The sequence below is a fragment of the Podarcis cretensis genome, assembly GCF_951804945.1.
Source record: "Podarcis cretensis genome assembly, chromosome: 11".
In the NCBI taxonomy this organism is placed as follows: domain Eukaryota; kingdom Metazoa; phylum Chordata; class Lepidosauria; order Squamata; family Lacertidae; genus Podarcis; species Podarcis cretensis.
This window is the reverse complement of record NC_137180.1, coordinates 32,102,492-32,119,522: the sequence shown is the minus strand read 5'-3', so window position 1 is coordinate 32,119,522 and position 17,031 is coordinate 32,102,492. Positions and strand designations below refer to the sequence as shown.

At 43.8% G+C, this 17,031-nt stretch overlaps 1 protein-coding gene across 1 annotated transcript in view; it reads right to left on the bottom strand.

Annotated features, from left to right (window-relative positions):
* The window catches only part of TMEM161B (transmembrane protein 161B), a 32,494-nt gene extending 20,265 nt beyond the window's left edge, over window positions 1-12,229 (bottom strand). The window contains exons 1-5 of the mRNA XM_079995242.1: window positions 11,566-12,229; window positions 5,324-5,427; window positions 2,631-2,714; window positions 2,090-2,187; window positions 859-1,015 (exon numbers count right to left, since the gene is read on the bottom strand). Coding sequence (XP_079851368.1) covers window positions 859-1,015; window positions 2,090-2,187; window positions 2,631-2,714; window positions 5,324-5,427; window positions 11,566-11,568 — 446 coding nt within the window. The 5' untranslated portion in view covers window positions 11,569-12,229. The remainder of the gene's footprint in view (window positions 1-858; window positions 1,016-2,089; window positions 2,188-2,630; window positions 2,715-5,323; window positions 5,428-11,565) is intronic.
* Window positions 12,230-17,031: the final 4,802 nt, after the last annotated feature.

Sequence of the window (17,031 nt, the reverse complement as noted above, 5' to 3'; positions counted from 1 at the left end):
TAGTACAAGTTTGTATTTAGAGTCTAACAAAATGTTACAATTTTGGATCTCTGCCTATGCAAATAATTACAAAACAAGATCTAGGCTAAGATTTTACAGCCATGCCCTTGAAAGTGTTCATAAATAGGACAGTTTTATAGTGCATTGTTTAGTTAACATATCTTACAATAAAGACATTAAAACCAGCATCTTGCAGAAAATCTGAAACCTAAAACTAGAAATATGATTTATTCTACTTACGTCAGCAAACAAATAATAAAAGACTATTTATCAATACCTGAGCAGCAATGTCAATCACTAGCACTAGACGGGGGGGGGGGGCATTAGAAATCAAGGGTATTTACTCAGCCTTCTTACAAATCTCATCACTGTGAACAGAAGCCAGCCTGACAAAGAATGCTGTGCAGACCTAAAACATACAAAGTCATTTTTAAAGCCAAAAATATCCAGAACAAGACGGAGCGGGGAGGCTTGGCATGAGGCTCAACAACTTATTTGCAACTTACTCTGTCTCTGCAAAATATAGGCAGGCCATGCAAGACTGTTTCAGCATTCTTTAAACACCTCTTTGGTACTATCCAGTCACCATTGCCAGAACCAGAAAGCAGAAGCTTAGCATTGCTGCACAGTACTGTGCATGTCTTGTAGATGTTGGCTATGCTTCTGGACAAAGAAAAATTCTTTCATACAGAATAATGCACTATGTAATAATGAATTATGCATGCTTTAGATGAACGCTACCATAAGACTTCCTATGATTCAATTAAAAGCAACAAATTATCTCCTGCGTGTTTCACAGAACATTAGATCTTCTTTTAAGCAGTCATACAGAACAGTTGTGACACTGTAAAAGGATACATTGCAAAAGCCAGAACAAGCAGACACCAGACTATACTGATATTCATTTCTTGTGAGGGCTTCACCCAGCTGTAGTAGGCTTCAGTAACCAAATATACCACTGTAGCCGCAACTGTGAAGTCCACCAGCCACTGATATTCAGGAAAATAATGCAAGGCTGAAATATAAATGGTTACTTAGTAACTGAAATACAAGCAGAAAACATTTTAGCATCTGTGGTTCCTAGAGTTTCAAATACACCCAGGATGTCCATACATGAACTGCAGTTATCAACCTTTCATTGTTGTTTTCTTAAAACAACAACAACAACAACTTTCAACTATAATTAGATTACTAGACGACCAATCACAAAATGCGGAAAATAGCTAGAATATCCAGATACACCAAATAGAAGGCACAAGTTTTCTGGCAAGGAGGATATTGCTCCTTGAATCCAGTTCAAATGGATTCACTGCTTTATTATACCTAGCTACACTACTGGTCCATCCAGTTTCATACAGTCCACTCTGATTAGCAATGGCTTGCCAGGATCACAAACAGGGATGTTCCCCAGCTCTGCAACCACAGGCGTTTTATCTGACGACGCCATGGACTGATCAGGATTGCATCCATGCAAAGTGTGTGTTCTACCTGCCATCAAATACATAACTCTATGAGAACTACCATGACCAGTCTGATATCAGTATCATCTTGGGACAGCTTAAAAACTTTAAGTTTAGCCTACAATGTATAGTGGGTCTTCTCTCTCTAAAATGATGCTGATTGGAGCCCTTTCTGTATGCCATCAGAAAGTCCTCCTCCAGCATGCACTGATGCTCAAAGTGAAGTAAATCTTTCCAACGTAAAACTTAAAATAGCTTCCTCCCTTCATGATTTATTTGAAATTGGCTGTAAAACAAATAATGGTTGTTACATGACATTCATTTCTCAACATACACAATTTACTATGCAAAGCTAGGGACAGCTATAATGAGCTTACCCTTCACCTCCCAAGTTCTCCACTAATATTGCAAGTCATTGTTTAGAAACTAGATGCTTTTAAAACAGGGACCAGATTAGAAATTCAAAAAAGGCTAATTTGCACCTTTGAAAATGTTTGTTCTACAAGAAAGTACCTGAACAAACCTGGAATTAAGAATTATGTAGCTCTCTTTGGACAACACCATACATTTCGGATTAAAGAATACACAATTGTGACACCATGCAGTTTATAATGGTCTCAGACCCTTACCTAATGCATCTATTTCAGTAATAGACTTTGTTTCCAGATGAAGATCAATGTCTTTAGGAATGGTTAGCGGTTTGTTTTCAATATGACCATTATATTTCCTGTAAAGAGAGACACATCATAAAAACCATTCCATATGCTGAGTGCCATCAAAGTTACCAGGTCTCCCTCTCTTTCTTTCTCTATGTGTGTGATTTATTTAGCATCAGGGTGCAGCCAAAGTTGGTGGAGTCAGAGGGAGTGGGAAAAATGGTTTGGATCAGGGCTGCAAATGAAGAGTTAGCCACTCCTACAGTAAACAAACAAAATTTATAAGCCATACTCAATATGGGGATAATGGTGGAGAGAAGGCAAATACCTTAGAGATTCTATTATATTCTATGTGTATTGGGGGGCAGATGTGCACATCCATCCAGTTTTCCATATGTAGAACAGTATTTTTCTTCATTTTCAAAGACTAATTGGAATAGCAAATAGTCATCCCCATTTTCTAGCTAGGAGACAGAGGTTGAAAAACAGTGACGGGCTCATATTGCTTACTTACCTATCTTTCTTGCTTTTTCCTTTTTGTTGTTTCCCGGCAAGAATACGTAATTCTTCTTCTGTGGGATGCAGATACCATCGCAAGCTACCAGATTTTTGAAGAAGCAGGTACCAAGAGAAATACAGGTGTTTGTCAGACTAAATATAAAAGAATTTGCTTTCTTGTTCATTCACAAAATTCCTGATTTCAAGCTGATGTTATCATATGTCACATACTGCCTTACATAAATGTTGCCCTGTAGTAGATAGCCCTAGTTTATCAGAATGAGCTTCCAAACTGGTGTCACTTTTGTACATTGAGGTTTCAAAAGAGTAGCTTACTATGTTACAGAAACGCACATAAGGAGCTTCAAAGATATCAGTTTAAAAGTGCTGTGACTCAACTAATGAGGTTCAAAAATAGTTTTAAAAGCACACAGTGACTACCAAAAGCCTCTGGTGACTGGAGGTGGGGGGCAAAGCAATCACACTCTTCATTTCTGCCCAAACCCCACTTTTTTGCCATTTGCCTACATTTTCAGCATTTTCATCCTTTCAAACAGCTTCTGAAACCAAAATCCCACATTCTAAGTGTCGGGGTGCCCGAGGTTCCAGCTCACAAAGGACCAACGCCAGTTCGTTGTTATATACAAAAGTCTTTATTGAAGTTCAGTTTCGATTTCAAAGTCATGGCGTGCAGCTCTACGTCTCAACGCTAGACCGCTGAAGCTCCGTCTGAATCTCCTCCCCCCAGACACCAGTTTAAGACTCTAGCCTTGCTCCACCTCTTCCTCTGCTCTTTCCTCCTCTGGGTCCGTCTGCCCGCTGGGGTGTTGCCCTTTCTGGACTCTTCTGATGCTGAGTCCCCGGATTCTTCCCCCTGCCTCCGGCGTGCTTTAGGACCTGGCTCCCAATCCGGGCTTCCAGCTGTCCCGCGCACCTGTACATTTGAACTTGGCGCGCGCGCCCAGCCGGCAACCTTCCTTCTGACCGTTTCACTGCTCCTGTCACTGCTTCCCCCCTCGGGGGGGGGGGTAGCTGGACCTGACTCCCCCTCCGTTCCCTCACTCTCCGATGGAGGCGTGGCCAGCCCTGACTCATTTTCTCTCCCTACTGGAGAAGACGCTGGCCCTGATTCATGGGACTCCTCCCCCCCACTCCGCTCTGGTGGGGGAACTGGTCCTGATCTCCCACTGCTGCTTTGGGAGTCCCCGCTGGCCCCTTGCTTCTGGTGTGTCCCCCCTGGGACCCCCCTTGCCCTGGCCACCGGCGCTCCCCTCTGGGAATCTTCTGAATCGCTGGAGAAGCTCATGGAATCTCTCGGGCCACTGTCATACTCCCCTAAACTGCCCTCAGATTCCTCCCCTTCGCTCTCCGTTTCCTCTCTCCCCTGTGTCTCTGCTCCTGAGCCCCTGACACTAAGTAACTTGGTTATTAAGAGTTCAGAACAAAACATAAAAGGGTTGTGTTGCTATGCAAAAATAACCACTGGCAACATGCAATATTTTCACTACTGCAGCTAAATTAATGTTAGGACTTCCAATATTCTATGACAGTCCCCATGAATACCCAGGAGTAGCTGTAAAAATCTCTATAGGAGTCCATAATGGACCAACAAAATGCTGTTGTTTTAACACCAAGCAAGGGCCAATGCAACTATATCATCCCCTCTGCCTAATTTGTGCTTCTACCTGTCCTCTCTAGTGAGATGTTTGAGCAATTGTCTAGAACAAGCAGCCACTGATAATGACTACCAGCTCCCACAATCCTTCCTTGCATTTCCCATCCAGCCACCTGGCTCATACAATCCTTACTTGAATAATCAATTCACCCCTTTTAGGAACAGAAATAATTTAAGGTGAATGGGAAAACCATTAGTTATTACTTGTAAAACCAATCAGCTGAACACCTAAGCCTCCCACATTTTAAAGTGACTTTGTTTGAACTAGGTGTGGAATTATTTAATCAACATCTTTAACTGATTTCTTACTATGGGAATATTTTTTTTAAAAAAGATTAATTCTTGCTATCTGGAATTTCACAACATTTATATCAAAATAGTCTGCAAGCTAGGGGATTATGTTGCTAATACTTCACTATTTTTTCAGAACTATCTGTTGACAAGACAACCCACAAAGAAAAGAACACATCCAAATGGAAATTTATGACTAATCTTGAACTATTGTGATCCAGATCACTAAGAAATGTATCACAAATAGTATACTTGCCCCTAACAACAGCTTGTTTTGTGAATAAACTATCCCGCTACTTTGCTTCATTTTCAACTTCGTATTTCAACTATAGGAGAAACTGTATTTTATTACAGGCACTTAAGGAAGAAATATGTTGCCACAGGATTAAGAGGAACTTCGATGGAACAGAATAGTCTGCAACAAGAACCCTGCCAAGAGTTATGTTCATTAAGATACACAGTAGTATAACTAAGCACATCACGTATTACTCAATTTCATCTGAAGTTACAGTACGGTGATAAATCTCCAAATGACTTTAAAAGATTGAAAGTGACTATTCTATTGAAAGCCAAACTTTCAAGATCTGCACATCACTATGATTTGTTTCTAGGTAAACGCAAATGCATTACAGAATTGGGCAATTACAACAACACCTTACAGTCTTATCAGTGGTATTATGGTATAAGCTTTCATGGGCTAGAACCCACTTTGTCAGACGTTCAATTTGTTGCCCTTATCTTACCTGCCACTACAGAGAAGCCACCGCGCCAGAGAGTAGTGAGGTATGATCTTCTGTATAATACTAGCCATCACCATGGTAACCACCAGCTGCACACCTATCACACCCTGTGGAGAAATAAGCCAATGTATGTTAACATGCCGGAACATTTTTTTATATTTCAAAGCCTACAGTTCTAAAATGAACCTTTATATACTGCAGGGTTGTTTTTGTAACTGTGAACTTACGACTGTTTGTCCTAATCCCTCCATAAAGGCATTGATAAAGGATTCAGAAATATGGCTTTCTAGGAAAGAAAGCACATATCTAGCTGTTTTTCCATTGTAGCACACTATTTCTGAAGATCAAATAAATTACATAACCACCAACATTAGTTTTAAAAATGTGTTTTAAAGGGGGACAGAGAATGCTCACTTCGAATTCTTACCCTGCCTGGGCCAAGCTTGCAATTAGTCACTTGTCAGAAACAAGTCACAACTTCCAGACTTGGGTCCATTCTCTCTTTTATCTTTAAAAACTGGTTATTTAGAGCTGATCCATAATACATGCAGAAGCCCAGATACACCTGTGCCTACTATAGGAAACTTACTATAAAATATTTCAAAGCAACTGAACTATAAAAATGACAATTTCATAAATAAAACAATTTTGTAAATAAAGCTATTTTTTTTTAATGTTACATGCTACCATGCTGTACACCTTCATATCCAGCCTGCAGCCTAAAATAAAGAGGTTGTGAGTATAATACTATCCAATGTGGTCTGTGCAATACTGTAGTGATGAATTTGCATAATTAGAATACATGTGGTAATTTCCATCACAAAGTCTTATACCTATAAGCCTTTAGAAATCTATATTGGGTGAATAAGAAGTAAAGATATGGAATAAGAAGTAAAACAAAGAAAAAACCAGAGACTAAATATCTGGTGGGAAAACTCTTTTGGTTCAAGGGCTGAATTCAAAGATGGCCATCTTCCAGGGGCCACACAGTGGGTGGAGCGAGAAAGGCTCTCCAGCTAGCAAAGGAAAGCGCGCAAACACAAAATGTTCCCCAAGCACCATCCCATATCACACATCAGGTTCACATTCCAGTTCTCCATTTACCAATGCAAGACAGATAATGCACATCCCACCCCATCCACATAAAAGTTGCATCTCAATTCTTAAAGACAGCAAAACAAAAACTTCCTGCACTTTGGCAGGAAGAAACAGATGCACAAATACAGTGGTACCTCGGATTAAGTACTTAATTCGTTCCGGAGGTCCGTACTTAACCTGAAACTGTTCTTAACCTGAAGCACCACTTTAGCTAATGGGGCCTCCTGCTGCTGCCGCACTGCCGGAGCATGATTTCTGTTCTCATCCTGAAGCAAAGTTCTTAACATGAGGTACTATTTCTGGGTTAGCGGAGTCTGTAACCTGAAGTGTATGTAACCCAAGGTACCACTGTATAGGATGGGAGACACCTGGCTTACTAGCAGTACATGTGAAAAGGATGTAGGGGTCTTGGTGGACTGCAAGCTTAACATGAGTCAACAGTGTGATGCAGCAGCAGCAGCAAAAAAAGCATTTACCGTATATACTCGAGTATAAGCTGACCCAAATATAAGCCGGGGCACCTAATTTTAGCACAAAAAAGTAGGAAAACTTATTGACTCGCGTATAAGCCGGTTCACCACACCACAACCCTGGTGGTGGCAGCAGCAGTAGTGGAGGAAGAACAAGCAGCCCGAAAGGGCTCTTTTGGGCTGCTCATTCCTCTGCCGCTTGCAAGAGCAGGCATAGGAGCTGCAGTTGGGAGAGGCACAGCGCAGCGCCTCTCCCAACCGCGGCTCCTGTGCCTGCCCTTGTGAGAGGTGGGCTGCAGCGGGACAAGCGGCGAGAAAAGGCTCCTTTCGGCCTGCTCGTCCCTCTGCCACTGCCACCCGCCTCACTCAAGTATAAGCCATGGGGGGCTTTTTCAGCATTAAAAATGTGCTGAAAAGGTCAGCTTATACTCAAGTATATATGGTATTTGGCAACCAACACCAGTCAAAAATTATCAGTTTAATGTGGCATTTAGAACCCATATTCAAGTTTCTGCATATTGGAATTTAAAAAAAACTGCTAGGCATGCATAGTGCACCATCTGAGATGCAGCAGACTAACATTTTACTTCACAGTGAGAGAAAACTACCCAAGATGCTTTTAGCATCTTATATACCCAAGTCGGCAATCCATGTTTCCCAAAAATATTGGTAAAAAGCAAGGCTTACCAATTGCTAAACATCACTTTATTACTTACAAACACATTAAAAAAGGTAAAGGTACCCCTGCCCGTATGGGCCAGTCTTGACAGACTCTGGGGTTGTGCGCCCATCTCACTTAAGAGGCCAGGGGCCAGCGCTGTCCGGAGACACTTCCGGGTCACGTGGCCAGCGTGACATCGCTGCTCTGGCGAGCCAGAGCCGCACACGGAAACGCTGTTTACCTTCCCGCTGGTAAGCGGTCCCTATTTATCTACTTGCACCCGGAGGTGCTTTCGAACTGCTAGGTTGGCAGGCGCTGGGACCGAGCAGCGGGAGCGCACCCCGCCGCAGGGATTCGAACCACCGACCTTTCGATCGGCAAGTCCTAGGCGCTGAGGCTTTAACCCATAGCGCCACCTGCGTCCCTTTACAAACACATTACTATTGCGTAAATCTATAGTATACACTTTTCATCCGAGTGCTATGATAAATCATAGTCTGAGATTTCATGGAAAAATAGTGACCATAATACAGTCAGACTATAAAAGGCCCCCAGGAAATAACTTATTCAAGGGCAAGAAAATTGTTTGCACATAATTATGCCTAATATTTACTTTTGCTGCAGCACTTTGTTTTGAATAGAATTTAGCAGCTGCATTGTAACAATATCTAGAGGTCAGACAGTTTGGAACCACATTCTGATAAGGCATTGTGATAAGTGGTATGCATAGAGCAATTGACAAAACAGGTTAAATATGAAAGACATGATCTAGGTTAACAGAGAGAAAAATGTATAAGGTGAAATGCAGAGCACAACAGCACTATTTCTCAGATTTTTATATTGCTCTTTAGAAATAACATGACTACAGGGCTGATTCGGGACGCTGCTTTTGAAACTCAGTTTCAAAACTGTTTGCAATGCAGCATTAGTAGTTTCTCTAACAAAAACAACAACAGCTTCACTATAAGCAACCAATGGCACTGTAGAGCTGGAAATCTGGGAGCTGCACCCTTGCTCTGCTGGAATGCAACAGATCCTCAAGTCCAGGCTGAAAACAGAAACTAAACAGGTCCTAGCAGGATTCACTAGGTTGCAGTTGTACAAGGCTGCTTCCCACAGTCTAAATCAATGGAAGATAATAAGTAGTTCAGAAGACTGCTGCTTAGTGACCCAGTTTCTCAAACACCACTGGCTAAGAGGTTCTTAAAGTACGATATATCTCATGCAACATTTATCATGCCTACATTAAGAAGTTTTGCCCCTAAAGATAATATGTAGTATGAATTCTAAAGCTCTTTCAACAGTCTCAACAGCATGGGATTCTCTGTAGCCTGGTTCCTTCTTGCATCTCTTCTGTGGTTTCAGAAACTTCGGGCCATGTGAAAGGGAGTTGAAAATATTGCTCCTTTCCATGCCAGGATCACCCCAGTTCCCCAATAAGGCAACACTAGCATGGAATGAGCCATGTTGAAATACAGGACCTGGTCTAAAGAGCAAACTAGAAAAGAGATGTGCAGCAGTGATTTTCAAACCATAAGGTTAACATAAGAAGAGAACCTCTTCCCTTCCAGATCTACATCAGTGGACATCCACTCAGCTGGTCACAATACCATGTTTCAGGAATCATTCACCTAATATTGGGAGAATCCAGTTTATTGCAGGGTTTTACTCAAAAAGTACCAAAAAATACTTTTCAGTGGATAACTAAGGTCTCAGTTCTCACTTTCAAGTTGACAACTGAAGGACAATACACCTGAAATTACAATGAAGAACTCTAGAGCATACTGCATGTTTTTATTTGTTTTACATCCTGCTTTATTGATTTTTTGTTTTGCATTTTTTGTTTTGCAATTTATTGAATTTTATTGTTTTTAATGCTATAAAACAATTTTAAGCATACTATAAAAATAATAAATAAATAATGACTTTCATCACTAAATTGGAAGCAATACTGCATTCTTTTTCCAACAGCAGATAAACGGGTGCTTTTGAAAGGTCACAAGCAATGTGCTTAAGTGGTTGATAGCTGTCCTCTCCCAACAGTTGAGGCATCCAGTTTCAGTGGTATGGCAATTCCACTTAACTATATGACTAATAGTATTTAATGGGGCAATCCATCCCATATACACTTGGGTTCATTTTCCACTAATATTTTTAGGTGTACATGTAAGGCTTACATGGTGCAAATGTGGCAAATACGTTTGCAAAACACATATATGACACATCACACAAATACAGTTGGGAAAGAGCAGAGATTTCATAGGACACCATGACTCAGTGTATGCTTGGTGGCAAATCTAGGTAATGGAGTGTAAGAAGTGATATTCAGGGTGATTTGAAACACATATATGAAGTTGATTTTTTTTTCTTTGAAGTTTTACAGAAGGGCTTGCAGGTCACTGAAACAACACAGGCTGACCACTCATTCAGCAGTGGTTGGGTCACTGAAATCTGGAATGCATACTACTATCACAGGTGCCATCTGCAGCCAACCCCACTCCCCCAAATTGTACCAATACCACCAGTGGTCATTCTCATACTTATGTATATTTCCAAGTGAAATTTATCAAGTATGGTACAAGGAGACAACCACCTTTCATCACAGAAGCAGGTGAGGTGGAACTGCTATTTCAGCACGTTTATATGCCCTTCTTATCCAGCCTCACAGCTTGTGCTTATATTTAAGAACAGCAATATTAAACGGATTAGACTCAGCCAAATCAGTTCTCAACAAGCAAATAAAACCCAACTGTATTTTTTTCATAGGGTATATATTAGAATAGCTGGAAATCTGGATAAATTTGTAGTTTCAGGTTGACTATATCCATTGACTTGGTGATTTCTTTGTTTTCAGTGCACACACACATTTTGCATTCCATTGAGCTTGATCAATTGACTGTCCCTGAATCACAAATGAAGAGCTGGAACACCTCAACAGGAACAATGTCTTATCAGCAGGCCTGGGCCCTGTGGCAGGTCAGATGAAACTAGGCCTCACCCACCCCACCTAGAAAGTCCACCCACACAGGAAAAAGGAGAACACATGTGGCCACGCTTCCCCAAGTTAACCTAAGAAGAGCCTACTAGATTAGCACAGTTGCCCCCATTTGGCCCAGCATCTTGTACACACAGTGGCCAGGCAGCTGCCTGTGGAAAGTCCATAAGCAAGACCTTCACCCTGTGTTTGCCAGCAACTGGCATCCAAAAGCATTCGTTGCCTCTCCCTGTGGAGGCAAGGGCATAGCCATCAGTAAGGTAAAGGTAAAGGGACCCCTGACCATTAGGTCCAGTCATGACCAACTCTGGGGTTGCAGCACTCATCTCGCTTTATTGGCCAAGGAAGCCGGCGTACAGCTTCCGGGTCATGTGGCCAGCATGACTAAGCCGCTTCTGGCAAACCAGAGCAGTGCACAGAAACACCGTTTACCTTCCCACTGGAGTGGTACCTATTTATCTGCTTGCACTTTGACATGCTTTCGAACTGCTAGGTTGGCAGGAGATAGCCTCAAATTTCCTCGGTACTCTTTTAAATTCATCCAAATTGGTGGCCACCACTGCCCTCCTGTGAGGTTGCACACGGATATTTGAAAACAGGCAACCCCACATCCCCAAGTAGGCAGTTGGACAGAAGATGGGCTGCCGTCCATAGGGTAGGGATTGTGGGAGTCCGCAGCATCCAAAGGCCCGGCCTTCATTTCAGATCAGGGATGGGGAACCTGTGGCCCTGCAGATGCTGCTGGGCTACAGCTCCCATCACCCCGAGTCACTGGCCATCCTGGTTGGCGCGGACAGAAGGTGGTGTTCAGCAACATCCAGAGGCCCACAGCTTCCCCACCCCCGACCTCTCCCCCCCCCCCCACACACACACAGAGACACCCCTATTCCGGCTTCAGCCCTCGCTCTCAAAAACAAGATTTGTCCCGAAAGCCCTAAAAGGGCCGTCCTGCACTAGGGAGAACTTCAAATTCTCCCTGCCTCTCTTCTCCCCTCCGAGGTCTCACCCTCCAGAGACTCACCATGCTGCCCCAGGAGCCTCCGCCGCCGCCGCCTCGCGGGCTCTCCCCACACCCAGCTCATAAATCCTCCCCGCGCGAGCCGAGAAGCGCAGAATGCTCGCGGGGAGGCTCCGGTGCCGCTCGGAACCCCTCTCGCCAGCCAACGCCGGTTTCTAATGCCCGGCTCACGCCTCCCAAAGCCTGCAGAGGTCACGCCGGGACCCAGGTGAACAAGGACCCCGAGCAGGGCTGCCCTGAAGATCCGCCTGAAAAAGGAAGAGCCTCTCGGTTCGCGGCGCACCGCTTCGCCGCATTCCTGTCGCGGTGGAGATGCAATCGCTTCACACCGAGACTCTAAGCGGAAAGGGAATGCATTTCGCCCATAAGATGCTGTTCTTGAATTATTTGTTTTATCAGGCGCAAGGGAGGGCATCCCGATGCCGGGCAGCAAGGGCAGGAGCCCTGTCACGTGACATGGGAGGTCACCAGAGTCGCCCTTTCTGCTGTCCGAGAAAAATAGTCTGAGGTGAAGCGGGGACGCCTCTCGCTTGCGATTCTTATCTGTGTGTATTGCAGGTCGCTGTCCGTCCACCCCTCCCAACCCCCCGCAAGCCGGCTACTCATAGGTAGCTAAGCACAAGGATCGTTGGCAAAGGCTAGGCTTTTAAAAACGGTGTGAAGAGATGGACAAATAACGAGAGCAAGATAAGAGACATAGTCAATGAGGGGAGAGGGAGGGAAGACTTGACTAGCGGAGTGGCGCATTCAATTAGCGCATGCGCCGCCCTGAGAAGCGCTAAGGGCGGCTGAGTGCGCACGCATCATTATAACCAACCGCCGCCTGGTATGAAAGTGCGTACACCCGGAAGTTTTGGCTGGCATGTCTCGTGCCCGGGAAGGAGGGGGAGCGGAGGGAGGTGCGTCAGGAGTCTCGCGCGAGCTGCTGAGGCGAAAGGCGCTTGGGGGCGGCTCGCGCATGCCGCCTGCTACGTTTGCCGTTATTCTAAGGCCGCGGAGGAGGAGGAGGAGGAGGCTCTTTCCCGCCCGAGGAGCCTCAGCGCGCGTTGCTTCCACCCGTGCAGAACCGCGAGCCTCCCAGCTCCTTAACGCGGACACCAAAATTATTGCACGAGCTCATCTCTGGTTGCCGAGTCGCGAATATATATATATATTCAGTCTAAAGGAGTGTGTGTCAATGTGTGTCAATTCTAGCTGCTTTGACGCGAGAGAAATGTGGACGCCCCTCACCCACCCCTCAGTAGAATTGCCTGCACCACATAAAGATAATAAAGCAGCATATTCCACCTTCCTATAACAAATATACAAGGTGGCTTACAATCGAAATGAACATAATGGGCAAGGATAATACTGTTGCGTTCACCCCAATCTCCGAGAGGCTCCAGCACTTAACCCGGGTTTGGTATCCTGGGAATGGAAATCAGTAGAGACTGGGGGGTCTTTAGGATATATGGATCCACAGGTGTGCATCCTGACTAGCATAGGGTGGAAGGAGTTACAGCATGGATGTTCCAACAGCTCTTGTTTCAATGGGAGCCCAGCCACCCACCAAACCACAGCTTTGTGGGATTTAGCCTGCAGAGAAACTCAAGCCTCCCGTTTCTTTCAGCTTGCAGCTGAAAATTAATGCATGCACAGCCCCTGCTTGGCCTATTCTCCATCCTAGGATGACATTCCTGTTTGTAGGCATTTTGTGGCTGAAGGATGCTATGGGAGGGATTCAGTGTAGTACTTAGGAGATGGTTTCATCAGGCAAGCAGAAGTGCTTGAGCTGATGGAGCAACCTCCCCTCTTTTCCTCCCTTGAGGTGTTCTGGGGGTTCTCCCAACACCAGGCAGTTTGGATGGGCGCGGGGAGAGGGGGAGAGAAAACTGGACTAAGGCAATGTGTTTTCTATGGGGCTACCTCTGAAGGCAACTCCAATGGTAGCCAGAAGGCCTAAAGATGTGGCGCCACTTATTTGCACCAGTTGTGTTGGCTTTCTAGGCCTAAATCGAAGTCTGTGTACTCTGTCACGGTGTTCTGTTGCGCCAGAAGCGGTTTAGTCATGCTGGCCACATGACCTGGAAAGCTGTCTGGACAAACGCCAGCTCCTTCGGCCTGAAAGCGAGATGAGCACCGCAACCCCATAGTTGCCTTTGACTGGATGGACTTAATCGTCCAGGCGTCTTTTACCTTTTTACCTTACCTTGCTGCAATTAACCATGGTCATAATCTAAGATCCAGGTCTGAGGTCTGGTTTGTGTTCCTGTGGTGAAATTGGTTACGTTGGCAAGTACAGAGCTTTTTGGTGGTGGCTCTGCAATTGAGAACCTTATTTCCTCAGGGCAACCTAGCTTTTGATAATCCTGTGGTGGCAGTTGGGTAACAAAAAGTCATCTCAGTTGGAACCTTGGGAGCTAGATTTCTCCAGGCTGTTCTGTGTTCTCACTCCTCTCTCTATTTAATTTAAGTATATTGTCCACTGATACCAAAAGCCTGATCCAAAACATCCCCCCCCACACACACACGCTTGCACATACGAGTTCCCCATCCATTTTCCCCTACTCATTCCAAATTAACCCTGAATTTCAAAGGCCAGCCCAGTAAAGAAGAGCCCATAAGTGTTCTGAAATATGCTCTATCTTGCAATTTGGTGGGCCAGGACTGAAAAAGAACCTCATACTGTAATTGGAAGCTACCAAATTCCACAAACCGAAACACTTTTTTAACAATGGCAGAGGTGTAAATGTCACATTTGCAACAAAATAATTTCTGATATGGATACATTTTAAGAACCACCAACTGTCTTGAAAACAAAACAAAACCTGTTAACCAGTAAATGATGGAAATAAGGAAATACTGTATTCTGGCTTGGAAAAAAGCAGAGTGCATACTAGGAGGGCATGTGTTGAGTCACCTGGACCAGCATTTTTAATTATATCAGTGGCAGCTCTCCAAAGCCAACACACACAATCAGCCAAAAGATTCAATTAGCTGCCCTATAATAGATGTAAATTTAATAGGCTAGCTTTCTGCCATATCTCTGTTAAAATGGTTTAGCATACATCTCAGCCAATGTTACAGTTATGTGTAGCATTACTGGGATACCATAACGGAACTAAGCTTGTAAAATCAGTTGGTAATTGCAATGTTGATACAACAACATGAAAACCTCAATGTAGTAACATTAAAAGAAGCCTTTTGCATATCAACAACTAAATTTTAGGATGTCACAGTTTCAAATATTATCCTTTGGTTTCTGAGATGAAAGATGTGGCCATTACTTCTTTTCTTGTCTGACAGTGTACTGGTTTTCTAACCAACCGTTGCTTTAAAGAACTAGCAGGTTTCTATCTCCAAAGCACACTGCACATAATTTCAGTACTCATTGCTGTTTTTATCCCACAGTAGTTGTTCATGCTCCACAACATACTACCTTTATGGGATTTAGGAGTTATATTTCTCTAATACTGCACATCCCAGGAGGTTAGTTGCAGAAATATCATTAACGACAAAAATATTAAATGAAAACAATTATGAAATCTGTATTAGTATAAGAATGTGATCAGAACAATTAGAATGTGTTGGTCCTACCCATCGGTACAAACTAATGGATTCTTTTGTATAAGGATCATTTTTATCTGAGAATCAGAGTTCTAGAGTTGTAGTGCATCCTGTGTAAAGATTTTGTATTCTCTTAGTGTTCAGACATAATAGCAAATGATTAAAAGTAACTTGCTCCTGCTGGACAGGTAGGGAACAGTGATTATTCAAGTCTACAGGAACTTGACCAGTGCAAGGTCACACAGGTCAGAAACAGAATTTGAAAATCAATCCATTCTTTCATGGGGAACTACTGTAATGAACAAAATAACTACAGTATGTTCTGAGGCTTGGGAGCAAGTTAACTACCTGAAAACAATATTTTTTGAAAAATGCCATAGGCCCAGTCTGGGTTGTGAGCTCCTGAGGCAGCCATGAAGTTTGCTCCAAATATATGGATGGGTACAAAAGTACTGCCTTCTATCTGTACAGGAAAACCAAGCACTGCAGCTTAAGAATTGTTGGCAGGCTAGCTACTAGCTTATAAACCTAAGAGACAGTCCAGTCCATTATTGCTTATATGGTTTTAAAAATGTCTTCAGTTAACTTTGCAAAGGGAGTGCTTGGGAACTGCTGGGAAAAGTTTAGACTACCTTGTAAAGTTGCTCATCTCAGTAGTGCTTGAAAGCAGTGCTGGGCTGAATGAGGGCAAATAAATAATGCTTGACTCCTGGAAAGATGGGGATTCTTTGGGTGGGTAGTTCCATGTCTGGGGGGATGGGCAAATTACTGGTTCTGGATGGGGATGCTCTTCCTCTGAAGGACCAAGTAGCTTACAGGTACTCCTGGATACAACAGTGTTCTCTGTGGCTAGGACAGAGCTTTCCAAACTTTTCATGTTGGTGACACACTGTTTAGCCATGCATCATTTCGTGTCACAGTAATTCAGTTTTACTAGCAAACCGGAGGTTAAACTAACCCCTTTGCAGCCCCAGGAAGAGCGCAGGGAGCATTCACGCAACATACCTACTCACTGCAGCTAACACACTAACATGTCACAGCACACAGTTTGCAAAGCTCTGGGCTAGGACTTGCTTTTACCAGCTTTGTCTAGTTCACCAACGACTGCTGTACAGGCATAGCCTGGCCACTGTAGTCCATGTGATGGTAACCTTGAGGCCAGTGTTTGAAACTCCCATTGTTCTAAGTGCATTTTGAGACATGGAATTTCATCAATGTGAGCAGTTTCTGAGCTCTGGGTGCAGTACTGCACCTAAGATTAAAACTGCAGAGTGGAAGGAAAGGAGGAACTGTTTCTGCCTCCCCACTTCCAGCTACTCTCTGAAGACTGGAAAATATTAGGAAGGTGGGCAGGGGAAGGACTAGACCATGTGGAAAAATGAACACAATATTTTAGCTGCTGTTCATTCATTTTCAGCTTTGTATTTGTGTGTGTGTGTGTGTAGTGCCTAGACATTCCATTGGTGCACGCGTAACCTAGGCTTAAGGTGCCATTTAGCTCCTAGCTTTCATATCTCAGTTTCTAACACTGCTTGAGGCTGGTTTACTGTAATGTGTTCTATGTGGGACTGCCCTTGGATCTGGTTTGAAAGCTCCAGCTTATGCTGAGTGTGGCAGCCAGACTGCTGATGGGGTACCTGGCTGACAACATGTGGAAACCATTGTTAAAACTCCTGTACTGGCTATCCATCTACTTCCAAGACAGGTTCTTGGACCTTGCATTAATTTACAAAGCCCTGAACTGTCCAGGGTACCTTAGGGATCACCTAAGGTAAGATATGCCAGCTCAATCACTGAGATCATATTCAGAGCATCATTGGTCATTCCCCAAGTCAATGAGACTCATTTGACAGCAACAACAAACCCAAGTCTCTAGTGTCATCAGCCCAGTCCTGTGGAATACTCTGCCAACTGAGATTCAGC